We start from the raw sequence: 17,611 nt of genomic DNA, 5'->3' as shown, positions 1-17,611 counted from the left end.
AAGGAAAGAGAAGACACAATCAGACGTTGATAATAATGCAGGAAAGTACTACACAGTTTGTAATAATTATTCAGGTGTCCACCAGGTCAATTTCTAGAAGAGGCCTAGTTGTTATTGAAGATTAACTTTATTGCTAAGTGCACAGCAGAACAAAATGATGTTGCATCCCTCTCACAAATGTAATAGAAAAAGGCTTTAAAACGTAATAACATCAGTTAATTATGTACATCACAGGTTAAAAGCAGTTACTAGACATAGTTTGTGTGTATATACACACTATCTGTCTGTCTGTCTGTCTGTCTGTCTGTCTGTCTGTCTGTCTGTCTGTCTATATATATATATATATATATATATATATATATATATATATATATATATATATATATAAAAGTCACTGGTTGTGTGTTGAGGGGGAATTACAGTGAGTTAAGAAGTCTGATTGCAAGTTATCAAATTAAACTTTATTTTTTGGACCCAGGGCCTCAATTCCCTCTTTGTGTGGGGACAGCGCATCTGACGAGCAGCAACAGCCCATCAAGCGACGGAGGATGCTGGGACCAGGAGAACAACAGAGGTTGGCTATAGAGGTAAGTTGTGATGTAATTGTCAGTGTTTCCCCCTAGAACTTTTTTCAGGCCTGGTAGTATGTAGCCAAAACCCTGAACAATCAGCACCTTGGTAATCATATACTTGAGTTGGACATAGGCATGTGTCAGTCAGGATCACTTGCATCAAAATAGCTTAATTGCAAATTAAAGCTGATGATGTATCTTTTACAGGTATGTGATACCATCCTGAGTCATGCCAAAGAGAGGTTCTCCTTCACCCAGCACCTCATCAGCGCAACACTATTGCACGGAGAGTTGTTCCCACAACACAGTGTGAAGTTCCCCGATACAGCGCTTGAAACAACCGTGGAGGCGTACCCCATGTTGAACAAGGCCAAGCTCAAAACCGAACTGTCCCTCATCTATGAGAACAGTGAGTTCAAGGCTTGTAGTGGTGCAGTGCCCCTGTACCAGTTCTTCATGGAGAACAACCTTCAGAGCACTTTCACAGAGACTGCCAGCCTCCTCAAGATCCTCATCACCACACCCATGACAACTGCTGAGTCAGAAAGGTGCTTCTCTACACTGAAAAGGATCAAGACCTTCCTGAGAAACAGCATGACACAGGATCGCCTGAACGCTCTGGCCATGCTCTCCATGGAGAAGAAACTTGTTAGGGACATTCCTGACTTTAATCAAAGGGTCATTGAGAGGTTTGCCACTCAGAAGGACAGACGGGCAAAATTCCTGTACAAATAAGATGACAGACACACACACACAGAGCAGCTCTGGCCGCATGTTTCTTTGTATATAGTTGACCTTAGCATAAAAAATCCAGTTATATATGGTACTCTAGAAAGTCTTAATAGTGTCTTTGCTAATATTACTGTATATATGTTGTTTTGTATCAATTAATTGTTGCAGTTCTGGAGCACATTAACAATTAGTCACATTTAGTATGATCATAAAATACTGTATGCTATTCTTCCAGTCAAAGGTTTGAGTTCATCCACTTGATATCCATTTCTATATTATACATCCTTTTATACAGTGTAAGATTTCCTATAAACTTTATAATAATTTCATGTTATTGTCCACTTTCCACTCTGTTCTGACAGCATGCCTGTTGCGTTGCCTGTTTACTACCAATGGTGAAAAGTTCACTTTAAATGCAAATGAAAGGCTTGGGTTTGTGTAATATGTTTTTGTGTAAGAATGCCTCAACTTTTTAATATTGGCATTAAATAATTACTGAATGTTTCACTGAGCACTGCTGTCCTGCAGTTTGTGTTAAAATATATTGCGATGGTTACAGGAAAAAAAAAGTATGGCACAGCCCCACCGAGAATATTTTTCACCAGCCGCCACTGAATGCAACCATTGCATTTGAAAACCCAGGTGTTGTCTTGTCTTGGCTTCAGATAGATCAGATAGCTCACCCACATATTCTAATGTCTTGATCTTTTGGTTTCCTTCAAATGTAGTCTATTTGAAGAGGGGACTGTGAGACCCTGTTTGAACGATTGATTGATTGCTTTTTATTGACAGAAATCTGTCATATGCAAATAAGTGAAAATGATAATAAAATGGATTGCTGAACATACGTGCATTTGTCACTGATAACAAAATCCTCAACATGTCTCTATACAGTAAAGCTGGTATTCAACACTAGGTGACTGTGCGCTCTGTGGTCACCAACAAACCTTACTAGTCAAGGCTTGTACTGTGTATAACACTCCCATGCAAAGTGAATGACAGGTAAATACTTTTATTCTTAACTCAAAACGAAATTATTTCTGACAACCAATCATCACAGTAACATACAAGTGCTCAATATAAAACCTTGAGTATGAACAGACGTACTCTCTTTGGAAGTAACATTTGTTTTTATGACACAACATCTATCAAACACATCTGGAGTGTGCATACAGAGCGTGTTCCTAACTGGTCTGAGTCTCGGTGGTGGAGGGAGGTGGAGAGGTGGCATAGATGACCTGGAAGCTCTTTCCCTCATCTGTCAGGTCCTCCATGCTGACCCCCAGGAAGCCCACAGCCCTCAGGGCCTGCAGGTAGGGCTCAGGCTCCAATGTCATCCCCTTGAAGAAGCCCTGGTCCACCCCCCGACGCAGGAAACCCAGATCACACGTGGCCAACATCCTCGCTCCTACCGTGGAGGAAGAAAAGGAGGGGGTTCTATTCATAGAATTAGAATGATCATTTTATTTATATGGTTGTATTAACCAACACCAACAGGTTCTGTGCACTGCAATACTGTCTTCTGTATAGGCTACTGTGCTAACTCTATAGATATGCAGTGCCTTAGAGATACAGTAACATTTCAGTGCATGTTGTAATACAACTTGTATAGTATGGCTCCGACTGCACTCACATTTCCCTCTACTGTTTGCAATAAGGAATTACATATTGTGTGTGCCTGTGGCATACACATGTGTGTGTGTGCCGTACTTCCACTAACCAGGCCTCATGACACGGAGCAGTTCGGCGGTGGCGGTGGCCATGTCCGACCAGTAGAGGTGACAGTTGGAGTGGAAGACCCCGTGGATGCAGTGGTCCGGGAGGGGAATACACTCCACCCTGCCCTGGAGCAGGTGGACCCTCCCCGAGGCCAGCTGAGGGCCCAGGCGCTCCCGGGCCACCTTGTGCATGTACTCAGAGACGTCCAGGCCGAACAGCTTGCCCCTGGGGTCCGTCAGGTACTTCAGAGCCTCCTGGAGCCCCAAGCCTGGACCAAAGCCAACCTGGATGACAGAGTAGATTTGATGACACTGGATCAATTGGAGTGTGTGTGTATGTGTGTGTGTGTATGGTACCAGTGTGGGGTCAGTTGGTAGAGCAATGTGCTTGCAACGCCAGGGTTGTTGGTTCGACTCCCACGGGGGACCAGTGCGAAATGTATCCACTCACTACTGTAAATCTCTCTGGATAAGAGCTTCTGCTAAATTACTAAAATGTAAGCGTGTCTGTGTGTCTATGCGAAATAAATTAATTCCCCTTTCATACACAGACAGAAATCCCACCTTCTTTCTACCTGCTTTTTTGTGTATCTGAAAGGGGTATGTTGTAAAAAAACAAGGTATATTAAATCCCACCTCGAGACCGAGCCATGAAACCTGCATTTTCACAAACCCTGTAACCAAAATACAGGTATCGGGTCTGTGTGAATGGTTCTCAGCTTTTTTGCAGGTAAATTCATTAACACTTCCATTGTTTAATATGTCCCTAATTTAAATTGCAAACAACCCCCATGGTTTAACAACAGCCCCCCACCCCTCCCAATTTGCCAGTGACCGACTGATACGTATAAAATGGGTATACAGTACCTGCTAGAAAGTGGTAAATAAGGGTTTGAAAGGGGGTCATGTAAACATTGCCTTGTATTTTTTACAGGTAACCGCATCTTCTGTCTTAAATAGGTATAAGTGTATCGCGTAAGCTGTTACCTCCAGGATAGCATGATGGGCCTGGATCTGACACAGTTTGACAGTGTTCTTGATCATCACATTGTTGTACTTCTCCATGGTCCGCTTAGTGTAGAGGCCCATGAAGCTTTTCTTGGGGTGTGCCAAGTTGCGCGTTATTCCATTAGTAAAAATGTCTGAATCACAAGGTGACACAAGTGCCAAAATGAATGACAGTTGAAGGACACACATGACACATTCACGTTAACTGGCAATCATGGCTGAACATTCAAACATCTATGCTGATCAAATAGAACATAGAGTTGGAAGTGGTTGTTATAAATTATACTGAAATGTTGTGTTAAAAAGGAGACTGGAATGTAACATCAACTGTATATCCTTTCCAATGAATCATCATGAGGCTGTAGCCTTGGCTGAATGCTACCAGAAATCGGCCTGGCCATATCTGACACACCGGCCCACCAGGGGCAAATGGGCCAGTCCACTAAACTATTTTGAGCCATTGTCTTAAATGGGACAGCAGCCCATTAGTCAAATTATGATAATTTTTCACAAAAAAATCATAACATTTCTTAAGAGGCCTATTTTGTTTTTTGGGCTGCAGTTTAGAAAACACTGGATTTTGAGAAACCTTTGACTTGTTTTTCCAGTTATGATTCTGTTATTACTAAGAAACAGACAGGAATAGAATAGAATATCATATAATAGAAATAGACACATTACCTGGAAAGAGAGGAATATCTCTCAGTAGATCTTTATACTTTCTATATTTACTCATAATGCTGTGGAAGTATTTATCCTACAGGGATTAAACACCAGAGGGTAAGTAAGTAATTAAAGTCAAGAATTACACATAAAGAAAACATTTGAAGCAAAAGCATTCTGACAAGGTTTCTTCATAAAAAAGGTTTTTTCACAAAGACATATTGAGTAATTCTAATGTTGTCTACAAATGTTTGATTGGGATGAGCGCAATGAAAGATTCACTTGCTCAGACATTGATTGAAAAAATACACTTATCAGGTAATATCTCACATCTACACTGCTATTCTACACAGAGTTCCTGGTTTCGGGAATAAAAGGAAACTGACCTGATTGGTTTGAGGGGATCTCGGTTCAATTCAATGGGACTCCCTCATTGTAGCAGAGCAGAGAAGACCGGACTAACTAACACATACAACAGAATCCTGGTTTGTCTGACTTACTGTCCAGTGAATGTCCTTGAGCATTCTTAAAAAAAGTGTATAAACTTTCTATCTCTGATTGTGCAGTCTATTAAAGTCACATTCAGACAATGAAAATGACTTCACATTCTGTTCCTCAATATGATAATATTGTAACAGTAACATTAGCATTGAAAGACGGCTCGTAGTACCCTCCATTTGGCTCAACAGTCAGTCCTTGACTTGAATAGTAGCAATACCCTGGTGCCATTTTCAACTTTGTTACATAAATTGAGATGGTCAACTACTTGCATAGGTTGCGATTAATCTATATGATTAGACATTTACTGGTGAAATATACAGTTGAAGTCAGAATTTTACATACACTTAGGTTGGAGTCATTAAAACTCATTTTTATTCCACTCCACAAATTTCTTGTTAACAAACTATAGTTTTGGCAAGTCGGTTAGGACATCTACTTTGTGCATGACACAAGTACTTTTCCCAACAATTGTTTACAGACAGATTACTTCACTTATAATGTACTGTATCACAATTCCAGTGGGTCAGAAGTTTACATACACTAAGTTGACTGTGCCTTTAAACAGCTTGGAAAATTCCAGAAAATGATGTCATGGCTTTAGAAGCTTCTGAGAGGCTAATTGACATCATTTGAGTCAATTGGAGGTGTACCTGTGGATGTATTTCAAGGCCTACCTTCAAACTCAGTGCCTCTTTGCTTGACATCATGGGAAAATCAAAAGAAATCAGCCAAGACCTCAGAAAAAATTTGTAGACCTCCACAAGTCTGGTTCATCCTTGGGAGCAATTTCCAAATGCCTGAAGGTACCACGTTCATCTGTACAAACAATAGAACGCAAGTATAAACACCATGGGACCACGCAGCCGTCATACCGCTCAGGAAGAAGACGCGTTCTGTCTCGTAGAGATGAGCGTACTTTGGTGCGAAAATTGCAAATCAATCCCAGAACAACAGCAAAGGACCTTGTGAAGATGCTGGAGGAAACAGGTACAAAAGTATCTATATCCACAGTAAACGAGTCCTATAAAGTGAGGGAAAAAAGTATTTGATCCCCTGCTGATTTTGTACGTTTGCCCACTGACAAAGAAATTATCAGTCTATAATTTTAATGGTAGGTTTATTTGAACAGTGAGAGACAGAATAACAACAAAATAATCCAGAAAAACGCATGTCAAAAATTTTATAAATTGATTTGCATTTTAATGAGGGAAATAAGTATTTGACCCCCTCTCAATCAGAAAGATTTCTGGCTCCCAGGTGTCTTTTATACAGGTAACGAGTTGAGATTAGGAGCACACTCTTAAAGGGAGTGCTCCTAACCTCAGCTTGTTACCTGTATAAAAGACACCTGTCCACAGAAGCAATCAATCAATCAGATTCCAAACTCTCCACCATGGCCAAGACCAAGGAGCTCTCCAATTACAGTAAGGAAAAAAAGTATTTAGTCAGCCACCAATTGTGCAAGTTCTACCACTTAAAAAGATGAGAGAGGCCTGTAATTTTCATCATAGGTACATGTCAACTATGACAGACAAATTGAGAAAAAAAATCCAGAAAATCACATTGTAGGATTTTTAATGAATTTATTTGCAAATTATGGTGGAAAATAAGTATTTGGTCAATCAGCCCAGAACTACACGGGAGGATCTTGTCAATGATCTCAAGGCAGCTGGGACCATAGTCACCACGAAAACAATTGGTAACACACTACGCCGTGAAGGACTGAAATCCTGCAGCGCCCGCAAGGTCCCCCTGCTCAAGAAAGCACATATACAGGCCCGTCTGAAGTTTGCCAATGAACAGCTGAATGATTCAGAGGTGAACTGGGTGAAAGTGTTGTGGTCAGATGAGACCATAATCGAGCTCTTTGGCATCAACCCAACTCGCCGTGTTTGGAGGAGGAGGAATGCTGCCTATGACCCCAAGAACACCATCCCCACCGTCAAAAATGGAGGTGGAAACATTATGTTTTGGGGGTGTTTCACCGCATCAAAGGCATGATGGACGGGGCCATGTACTGTCAAATCTTGGGTGAGAACCTCCTTCCCTCAGCCAGGGCATTGAAAATGGGTCGTGGATGGGTATTCCAGCATGACAATGACCCAAAACACACGGCCAAGGCAACAAATGAGTGGCTCAAGAAGAAGCCCATTAAGGTCCTGGAGTGGCCTAGCCAGTCTCCAGACCTTAATCCCATAGAAAATCTGTGGAGGGAGCTGAAGGTTCGAGTTGCCAAACGTCAGCCTCGAAACCTTAATGAGTTGGAGAAGATCTGCAAAGAGGAGTGGAACAAAATCCCTCCTGAGATGTGTGCAAACCTGGTGGCCAACTACAAGAAACGTCTGATCTCTGTGATTGCCAACAAGGGTTTTGTACTAAGTCATGTTTTGCAGAGGGGTCAAATACTTATTTCCCTCATTAAAATGCAAATCAATTTATAACATTTTTGACATGCGCTTTTCTGGATTCTGCACATGGGGACAAAGATCGTACTTTTTGGAGAAATGTCCTCTGGTCTGATGAAACAAAAATAGAACTGTTTGGCCATAATGACCATCGTTATGTTTGGAGGAAAAAGGTGGTTGCATGCAAGCCGAAGAACACCACCCCAACCGTGAAGCACGGGGTGGCAGCATCATGCTGTGGGGGTGCTTTGCTGCAAGAGGGACTGGTGCACTTCACAAAATAGATGGCATCATGAGGAAGGAAAATTATGTGGATATATTGAAGCAACATCTCAAGACATCAGTCAGGAAGTTAAAGCTTGGTCGCAAATGGGTCTTCCAAATGGACAATGACCCCAAGCATACTTCCAAAGTTGTGTAAAAATGGCTTAAGGACAACAAAGTCAAGGTATTGGAGTGGCCATCACAAAGCCCTGACCTCAATCCTATAGAAAATGTGTGGGCAGAACTGAAAAAGCGTGTGCGAGCAAGGAGGCCTACAAACCTGACTCAGTTACACCAGCTCTGTCAGGAGGAATGGGCCAAAATTCACCCAACTTATTGTGGGAAGCTTGTGGAAGGCTACCCGAAACTAAACGTTTGACCCAAGTTAAACAATTTAAAGGAAATGCTACCAAATACTAATTGAGTGTATGTAAACTTCTGACCCACTGGGAATGTGATGAAAGAAATAAAAGCTCTAATATTATTCTGACATTTCACATTCTTAAAATAAAGTGGTGATCCTAACTTCCCTAAAACAGGGAATTTTTACTAGGATTAAATGTCAGGAATTGTGAAAAACTGAGTTTAAATGTATTTGGCTAAGGTGTATGTAAACTTCCGACTTCAACTGTATATTCAAGATGCAAACATCTACATTTGGCCTATTATACCGTATGCCACAAACTGGTGCATGGCGAATTTGCGTCCTACAATTTTGGGCTCGAAAGAAGCGCATCAGCTGGGTACATGGGGTAGGCTACTTTAGATTCCACTGGGTTTTGTATTTTTGTTTATTTGACTGGGTTTTTTGACTGTGATGTCACAAATATTTACCACCCATAGAGCAGGTTTAAATATGAGGGCATGCAGTTCAACACAGGTAGGTCACATTGAGTACGTTCGTAAATTCACTCTGGCTATCTACTCCGATTTCAGAGCACTTTCATCTGTGTGCCAGAGCACAGAATAACTGATGAATTTATGAACGTGCAACACCTGCAAAAAAAATTACTTTTTCGTGATATCCAATTGGTAGTTACATTCTTGTCCCATCGCTGCAACTCCCGTACGGACTCGGGAGTGGCGAAGGTCGAGAGCCATGCGTCCTCAGAAACACAACCCTGCGAAGCCGCACTGCTTCTTGACACACTGCTCGCTTAACCCAGAAGGCAGCCTCACAAATGTGTCGGAGGAAACTGGCGACCGTGTCAGCGTACATGCACCCGGCTCGCCACAGGAGTCACTAGAGCACGATGCCATGCAGTGCCTTAGACCGCTGCGCCACTCGGGAGGCCCTAATTAAATTGTTGCCAGCAGCACAGTTAGTCACCAACACTCTAGATAACATGAAAACAGCCTAACCTGCTCTGCTAGGGCGAGTAAAATGGTCAGAGTCAGGTGTTCGCTCATTTGTGTCTGGAAGTAGCTAGCAAGCTAGCCAACTTTAACCAGTTGCTTGTCTGCCGTTGTGAGTTCAAAACACTCAGATCAACCCTAGTCCTGGGCCAGAGCATCCACTGTGCACTCTGAACTCACAGAGAGCGAAACGCTCTGAATTTATGAACTGACAATCTGACAAGCTCTGAATTTACAAATGCCCAGAGCGCACTCTGAGCTCACTCTGGCACTCCACAGTGAATTTATGAACACAACCATTATATCACCATTTTGCACAGTATTGGTCCATTATGACATCACAACTATAGCCATGATGTCACAATCAACACATCCCAAACATTACGTTGGAACATTCTAGTGTGGTGCCTGACTACTGAACATAGAACACCAGTATCAAGACAATCTAACAAATGTATCCTGAGATAGTTATCACCATAAAATATAGAACATGCTACTAGATGAAAACTTGAGGTTGAAGACCAAGGTAACAGAGATAACAGTTTTTAATGTGTAGTGTTGTATTCACATGGCTGAGGCAACTCAATGTATTTCCAAGATGAAGCCATGTGAGCCCTGTGGCCGGTGCTTCGATCCAAACAGTCTGGAGAAACAGCGAGATCTGTGCCAAGGTCTCCTCCAACACACCAGAGGGATATATGACCACCAAGCACCGATTCAAGGGCACCAACTTTTTTAAGAATGGAAATGACTGCTTTTTGTACTTTGGATTGGACACAGATCACTGAAGAGGAAGTACTGCTAAAAGGAAGTAATATTGTATCCAGAACCATCCAAATCAACTGTGTACAGCAGTTCCTCAAATCCAGATAAACACCTGTATTTCTTTAATGAATTAACGATTCAAAAACATTTCTGTAAATTGTTCAAGCAGATTTGTAAATACTGTAGAAAGGTAGAGGAAATTAAGGGAACAAGGGAATATATGTCAAATCTGAAAATTAAATATATTTTATGTTAATTTGAAATGTATTTGATGTTAATCCCATCTTAAATGGGGAATGTAGGAGTCCAACTATCTATATTATAATACCATAGGCCACAACCTGGGGTGGACTTGCATCTTACAATTTGACAGATTTCTTAATTTTGGCCTCAAAAGAAGAGTCACCAGGACCATGGGATAGGCTCCTTTTCTACTGGAACGCATCCAACTTTGAGCTAACAACAAACATGGTCGTGCTCAGTAGGGCACAACGTAGCAAAAATGTTTTGCAACGGAAAAACAAATATGTGCATTCTTATTATACAAAGTTCAGGTAATTCCGTTTCAATGTTTTCTCTATTGTAAACACAACCCAAGTAGCATATGAGAACATAACCCAAGACACAAAAGACATGACAACAGTTTGTTCATTTCCAGGCTAACCTACTGTTTATTTAATGCAAATTACAGTACCAGGTAACTATTTATCTGAACCAAGTCACATAGACAGAAATATCTACAGGGAGAGGGGACATTAAGCATACCTTCACAGAAAAAAAAGTTTATATTCAAAATGAAATCAAAATTTCAGTCACAAACAGAGGCATTCAAGTAGTAGTAATGTTATAGTTTTTTGTTGTAAATTCTTAATTTCTGAATATAACCCAGTCCTTTTTTTATTTTTATATTGTTTTTTAAACATTGTGTTTTGTACATATTATATTAATCCTTAAAGTCACAAGAAGTGGTCACATTGTTTGTTTTACAGGCCAGGTGATTGGATAGCAACACATCTACGAATGCAAATATTACAAGCAAGCATACAAATATATGCTTTAAAAAATAAAATAAAATAAAAAAACAGGAAGGATTGGTGCTACATGACATCTCTCCCAGAGTGCTGTTGAGAATGTGGACACACAAATCCTACAGACAAATTGTTTATTGCCATAGTTGAGAAAGTAATACTGAATACGATAAGACCCCCCCGAACAGTGTGGGGTTGTACGTGCATCTCATAAAACCATAAGAACACATTTTAAAACAAACCTTCCTGAAAAGAGAATGATTTTCTCAGATCCTTTAAAAAGACAATGAGACAACCCCCCCAACCAACCACAAGCAAAGGGGATCCCAAAGTCAAAGACACAGAGCCAATCATACAAAAAGAAACAGTGATGAGGTGGAGGGGTGATGTGATGAGAGTGTGGTCTGTGTGACGCCTGGCTATTGCAGTGCATTGTGGTACATGAAAGATCAGAGGTGGAAAGGGGAAGTCAACAGCACTCCAGGAAGGAATAGGGTGAAGTTGCCCTGTATGCTGGTCTCGAGCCAGTTTTGCATTTTCCCCACTAAAGTTTATGGTTATGTGTTCGGGACGCCAAGCTGATCCTAGATCTCTGCGTAAGGGCAATTTCACACCGGAGCCTCCAGGTAGGACCATGGAGGGAGGGAACCTGGGGAAGAGAGGAGAGAACGAGTGGAAGCAAAGGCACTCCAACCTATAGATACACTATACATTACTGGTTAGTCTTACAATGATACAGCTGGCACCTACTGTACAGTCGAGATTTAACTATATGGCTGGAGGAAAAAAAAGCAAAGCTGATCTACAGTTTGACTATACAATAACTTTTAACCTGAATGTTATTTTTTTGTATTCTTCTTTATATCGTTCGTCTTTGTTTTTGCTCGTTAACAGTTCTTGGGTCTGCCTATTTACATACCATACATACACAGGAAGACACGCACACGTAAGCCAGTTTGGTGAGGAGCATCTACATACATAAATACATACACATTTTTGTGTACTTTTTGTATAGGTCTTCAAAGTGTTGTGTTGAGGGATGGGATGGAAGGACTTTCCGTTTCAAAAGGAAAGCAGGAAAGGGTGAAGTCAGAATGAGAAAGGACTTCCAACAGTGGTTTAAAATTACATGGGGCTGCGTCTGAAATGGCACCCTATTCCCAACTACTTTTGCCCAGAGCTATGTGGACTGTGGTCAAAAGCAGTGCACTAAATTAGAGGGAACAGGGTACATTTGGACACAGAATGGTAACAAAGAGAGATCGTGATGAAATGCAGCACAATCAACAGCAGACTCCTTCATCTAAGCATCCTTCATAGCCAGTCCCCAAACCCACCCTAACAAGAAACTGAACAATACCAGGCTTTACTAGTCACAATGTCTATCTGACAAGCAGCAGGAAAAGTAAAACAGAGGTCCTGGTCTGAAAGACCAGCAGAATCTCTTTCTTGCTCTTAGGTCTGTACTGGCAAAGTTCTGTCGGTACTGCATTACCCTTCGGAGAAAAACGGGGTAAAACTCATTTATGCACCGTTTCTGGAAGCTAAAAGGGGGACGAACCCAAAAAAAGTGATGAGGTGCGAGACAACTGTTGCCTTACGAGCAGAATCACAAAATGGTGCTGCATAGCAGAATTATGATTTCTGAAGTGGGAGAGAGAGTAGCTGACACAATTCTACAACATATCAACTGTGTATGTGTACATTGAACACAGACACAGATATCGAGGTCAACCATTACAAGTCACGACGTCATCAAGGTCCTCAGATGTATATACATGAATGGGTGGATGGGGTCGACAGGGGCCCCAAGGGGCCACAGTCTGAACGTAAGGCTGTTGCAAGACGCATGTAGGGGCCTCTCCTACACAGAGAGTGGGATGACTATAGCTAGCATAAGAAAAAAGGAAGATTGTCTATGGAAACAAACACGTCAGAGTACTTTTGTATACTTATATAGCTATACATTATCTCTACACTAAACACACCCGCACTCGGTCCCCTCCTCTTCAAAGCACAGAAAGATGCAGAGCAGCTCTGAGAACGTATCACGGTTGTCCTTTTTGTACAAATAAATAAACAAACATTAAAACGATGGGAGAGGAGAGGTTCGGGTGGAGGTGGTAGGGGAATCATGAAGTTCCGATTCGGTTTTTCTTGTGTTCATCTTTGTCACGCGTCAGTTTTCTTGCTTTGCTTTATTAGTTGGTTGGTGTGCAGCCATTACACTGTTGTTGTCCAGGAGCTGGGGCATGGGCAGCGGGCAGACGGGTCAGGAGGAGGTCTCAGGTGGAGGCGTTGGAGGCGGAGGCAGCGTTGGTGGTCTGGCCGCGGTCTCCGCTGTTGGCATCTGGAATGGGAAGCAGTACAACAACACGTTACACAACTCGCCTTTAATGAGGAGAGCTCTGGGCCCTTATTCACAAAGCGTCTCAGAGTAACAGTGCTGATCTAGGATCAGGTCCGCCCTTTCCATATAATGTCATTCATTATTATCTAAAGTGGAAATCTGGTCCTAGATCAGCACTCTAGACACTATACTCTGGGACGCTTTGTGAACACGGGCCCTGGTTAGTACTGGGAAGAGACTCTAGCCAGGAGTACTGAGAGGTAAGGGTGAGGACAGAGGAGGAGAGAGAGGTTCCCAATCCTCCACTGCCCCTAGCCCCTGCCACAAGAACTCTAGGTTACACCTATCCAACCCTGTCAGATCTACAAATGTGTCTAGGGGTCGATTTAGGAATGGCAATAGAGGGAGAGGCAGAGAAAGGGTTAGAGAGACAGAGACAGGGTGAGAGACAGAGAAAGAGAAAGGGGGTGGGGGGTGTACTGACCTGAGGGTGCGGAGGCGTTGGTAGGGGTGGAGGCCCCGGGCTGATTCCGGGCGTGGGCGGGGATGAGGATGGAGGCTAGGGAGGGGTTACTGGACAACTCTGGGGAAGCAGAGAGAGAAAGAAACAAGACGTCAGACACAATCACCTATAGACAGACAGCACATCTTCTATTTACAACTACAGACCCAACTATCACATTCACCACCATCCTACCTGAGTCACAGCATGCATTCACTATGATTATATCGTAATCAATCACCATCATCAAATTCAGTAAGTCTATGGACCAAATTTACATACACCCAAAGTTTGCACTTGTACACTTGGATTGGTGTAAATAGTGACTAGAGGGCATTTCCAACAATATCACATCCATGACAAGAAGTGTGCACTTTGTGAGAATGGTGGAGAGTCAGGATACAACCACATCTACCATTTACAACCACAGACCCAACTACCCAAACACAGTTACCTATAGACACAAATTCTACCATTTGGCCTACAACTACAGGCCCAACTTTCACATTCACCATCATAGCATATTTAGCCTTTATTTTAGCAGGGGAAGTCCCATTGAGACCAAGGTCTCTTTTACAAGGGAGCCCTGCATTACAAAGCAGCAAGGAATAGTGACACAATTACATCATAGTCACAGCATTAATTCGCTGTGATCAAATTTAAATCATAATCCTCTAATGGAGTAATAGCCACATACCCCATTATCATGTATAGAAATACAATTACTAGAACGGACATTCCTATTCAAGTCAAATTTCTGTGATGGGTAAACTGGCATCCATATTGAGTGGTCCCATGAGTGTTTCAGTCGATTTGCAGTGGTCTGAGGGGCTTTGTCCGTTCTAGTAATTCTGTAGGCGATACAGAGCTATGTCTGAGCTCCATCCATACCATGTGTGGAGAAGTTGAAGAGCAGGGGTTTCTCACGCCCGTTGGGCAGCTTGAGGTTGGGGTCCCGGAGCTCGTCGAAAAAGGTGTGGGCACAGGCCTCAAGGGGCGTGAAGCGCGCTGTGGGCGTGTACTCCAGCAGCCGCGAGCACAGAGCGATGGCCTCAGGGGGCGTGCGCGGCCGGAACACCTGAGAGCCAATCACACAAGGCTGAAACCGGTCAATGACACAGGTTAGAGGTGACACGTCAGCTAAAGCGCCTGGGTGAAGTTTCCCCTAGGTACAGATCTAGGATCAGCTTCCCCCAATCCTAACCGTAACAATTAATGGGGAATATGCTAAACTGACCCAAGATCAGCGTCCAGAGACAACTTCACCCTACACCTGCTAAAACAATGACAGCTAAATATTACACAACGCCTGTGCAAAAACCCAATGTAATGATTTTTATTTATTTCAATCTAAGGCAGCAAAATGTGAAAACTGTGCAAGGGTGAAGACTTTCACTAGGCACTGTATATACGACACTACAGATAGAATGACAGGGTTATAAAATGTGGTCCCACTTTAAACAAACAACTTCACAAAGCCTTATATAGCATTCATTACATTTTCATAAGCACTGCATATATGCTTCCCATTCATACACTACCGTTCAAAAGTTTGGGGTCACTTAGAAATGTCCTTGTTTTCGGAATAAAAGCAATTTTTTTGTCCATTAAAATAACATCAAATTGATCTGAAATACAGTGTAGACATTGTTCATGTTGTAAATGGCTATTGTAGCTGGAAACAGCTGATTTTTAATGGAATATCTACATAGGCGTACAGATGACCATTATCAGCAACCATCAGTCCTGTGTTCCAATGGCACGTTGTGTATGCTAATCCAAGTTTATCATTTTAAAAGGCTAATTGATCCTTAGAAAACCCTTTAGCAATTATGTTAGCACAGCTGAAAACTGTTGTGCTGATTAAAGAAGCAATAAAACTTGCCTTCTTGAGACTAGTTGAGTATCAGCAATTGTGGGTTCGATTACAGGCTCAAAATGGCCAGAAACAAAGAAATTCCTTCTGAAACTCATCAGTCTATTCTTGTTCTGAGAAATGAAGGCTATTCCATGCGAGAAATTGCCAAGAAACTGAAGATCTCGTACAACGCTGTGTACTACTCCCTTCACAGAACAGCGCAAAATGGCTCTAACCAGAATAGAAAGAGGAGTGGGAGGCCCCGGTGCACCACTGAGCAAGAGGACAAATACATTAGAGTGTCTAGTTTGAGAAACAGACGCCTCACAGGTCCTCAACTGGCAGCTTCATTAAATAGTACCCGCAAAACACCAGTCTCAACATCAACAGTGAAGAGGCGACTCCGGGATGCTGACCTTCTAGGCAGAGTTGAAAAGAAAAAGCCATATCTCAGACTGGCCAATAAAAATAAAAGATGGTCAAAAGAACACAGACACTGAACAGAGGAAGATTGGAAAAAAAGTGTTATGGACAGACAAATCAAAGTTTGAGGTGTTCGGATCACAAAGAAGAACATTTGTGAGACGCAGACCAAATGAAAAGATGCTGGAGGAGTGCTTGATGCCATCTGTCAAGCATGGTGGAGGCAATGTGATGGTCTGGGGGTGCTTTGGTGGTGGTAAAGTGGGAGATTTGTACTAGGTAAAAGGAATCTTGAAGAAGGAAGGCTATCACTCCATTTTGCAACGCCATGCCATACCCTGTGGACGACGCTTGATTGGAGCCAATTTCCTCCTACAACAGGACAATGACCCAAAGCACAGCTCCAAACTATGCAAGAACTATTTAGGGAAGAAGCAGTCAGCTGGTATTCTGTCTATAATGGAGTGGCCAGCACAGTCACCGGATCTCAACCCTATTGAGCTGTTGTGGGAGCACCTTGACCGTATGGTACGTAAGAAGTGCCCATCAAGCTTGTGGGAGGTGCTTCAGGAAGCATGGGGTGAAATCTCTTCAGATTACATCAACAAATTGACAACTAGAATGCCAAAGGTCTGCAAGGCTGTAATTGCTGCAAATGGAGGATTCTTTGACGAAAGCAAAGTTTGAAGGACACAATTATCTCAATTATTATCAAATCATTATTTCTAACCTTGTCAATGACTACATTTCCTATTCATTTTGCTATATTTCCTATTCAAACTAATTTCATGTATGTTTTCATGGAAAACAAGGAAATTTCTAAGTGACCCCAAACTTTTGAACGGTAGTATATATATATGTACATACACATACATACATACATACATACATACATACATACATACATACACATGAATGGTTTCTGAAGCATTTATAGACTTATAAAGGGTTTATAAGTCGCTCTGGATAAGAGCGTCTGCTAAATGACTAAAATGTAAATGTAAATGTCAGTGACTGTTTAAAGTGGGACCTAAAATGTCTAGTAGATTCACTTTTATTCAGAAGCCCACAGGCCAGAGGACAGTGCAGTACTACACCACCAGAGGGAGTGTTAACATGTCTTAAAGGCGCTGCATGATCAATCCGATGTCTGCATTGGACGTGCAGCATTTAAGGTTATATGGCCTCTGCAGAAGTCAGGGCATTCATACTTCTTGCACTTCACAGAGCAGCACAAAGCTGTTGAAGGAAGCTGTCAAGGAAGTGAGTTTGTGTTTATACAGGATCTCCCACCCTCATCTACCGTCAACCAATCATGTCAATGCGGAGCTATACGGAGCCCTCCGCATTGTTACAAAATTTGAGAGGCGCGCGTAGATGCGGTACGGAGCTCAAGTTGGCCTCTGAGTTCCTCCGTCGGCTCCGCAATTGCGTCACACCATCCATACGGCACCTCCGACCACATT

The 17,611-nt window shown here is 42.3% G+C and overlaps 2 protein-coding genes across 5 annotated transcripts in view; both read right to left on the bottom strand.

The window, feature by feature from the left end:
- Window positions 1-2,488: 2,488 nt before the first annotated feature.
- LOC311112496 (putative methyltransferase YdaC) lies at window positions 2,489-4,111 on the bottom strand (the record flags this gene model as incomplete). Its single annotated transcript, XM_084155630.1, has 3 exons — window positions 2,489-2,712; window positions 3,025-3,307; window positions 4,010-4,111. The coding sequence occupies 3 exons, from the start codon at window positions 4,109-4,111 to the stop codon at window positions 2,489-2,491; spliced, it is 609 nt and encodes a 202-aa protein (XP_084011756.1).
- A 6,522-nt stretch (window positions 4,112-10,633) lies between these two features.
- LOC311112234 (glycogen synthase kinase-3 beta-like) overlaps window positions 10,634-17,611 on the bottom strand; it is a 33,514-nt gene continuing 26,536 nt past the window's right edge. For 2 of the 4 annotated variants that reach the window (XM_084155276.1, XM_084155277.1), the window contains exons 9-11: window positions 14,756-14,963; window positions 13,847-13,945; window positions 10,634-13,362 (exon numbers count right to left, since the gene is read on the bottom strand). In XM_084155276.1, coding sequence (XP_084011402.1) covers window positions 13,298-13,362; window positions 13,847-13,945; window positions 14,756-14,963 — 372 coding nt within the window. In that variant the 3' untranslated portion in view covers window positions 10,634-13,297. The remainder of the gene's footprint in view (window positions 13,363-13,846; window positions 13,946-14,755; window positions 14,964-17,611) is intronic. The other 2 variants (XM_084155278.1, XM_084155279.1) reach the window with 1 other exon arrangement.

Source organism: Coregonus lavaretus, assembly GCF_964263955.1.
Source record: "Coregonus lavaretus genome assembly, chromosome: 38".
NCBI lineage: Eukaryota > Metazoa > Chordata > Actinopteri > Salmoniformes > Salmonidae > Coregonus > Coregonus lavaretus.
The sequence above is the reverse complement of the archived record's forward strand: the minus strand, read 5'-3'. Positions and strand labels throughout refer to the sequence as shown.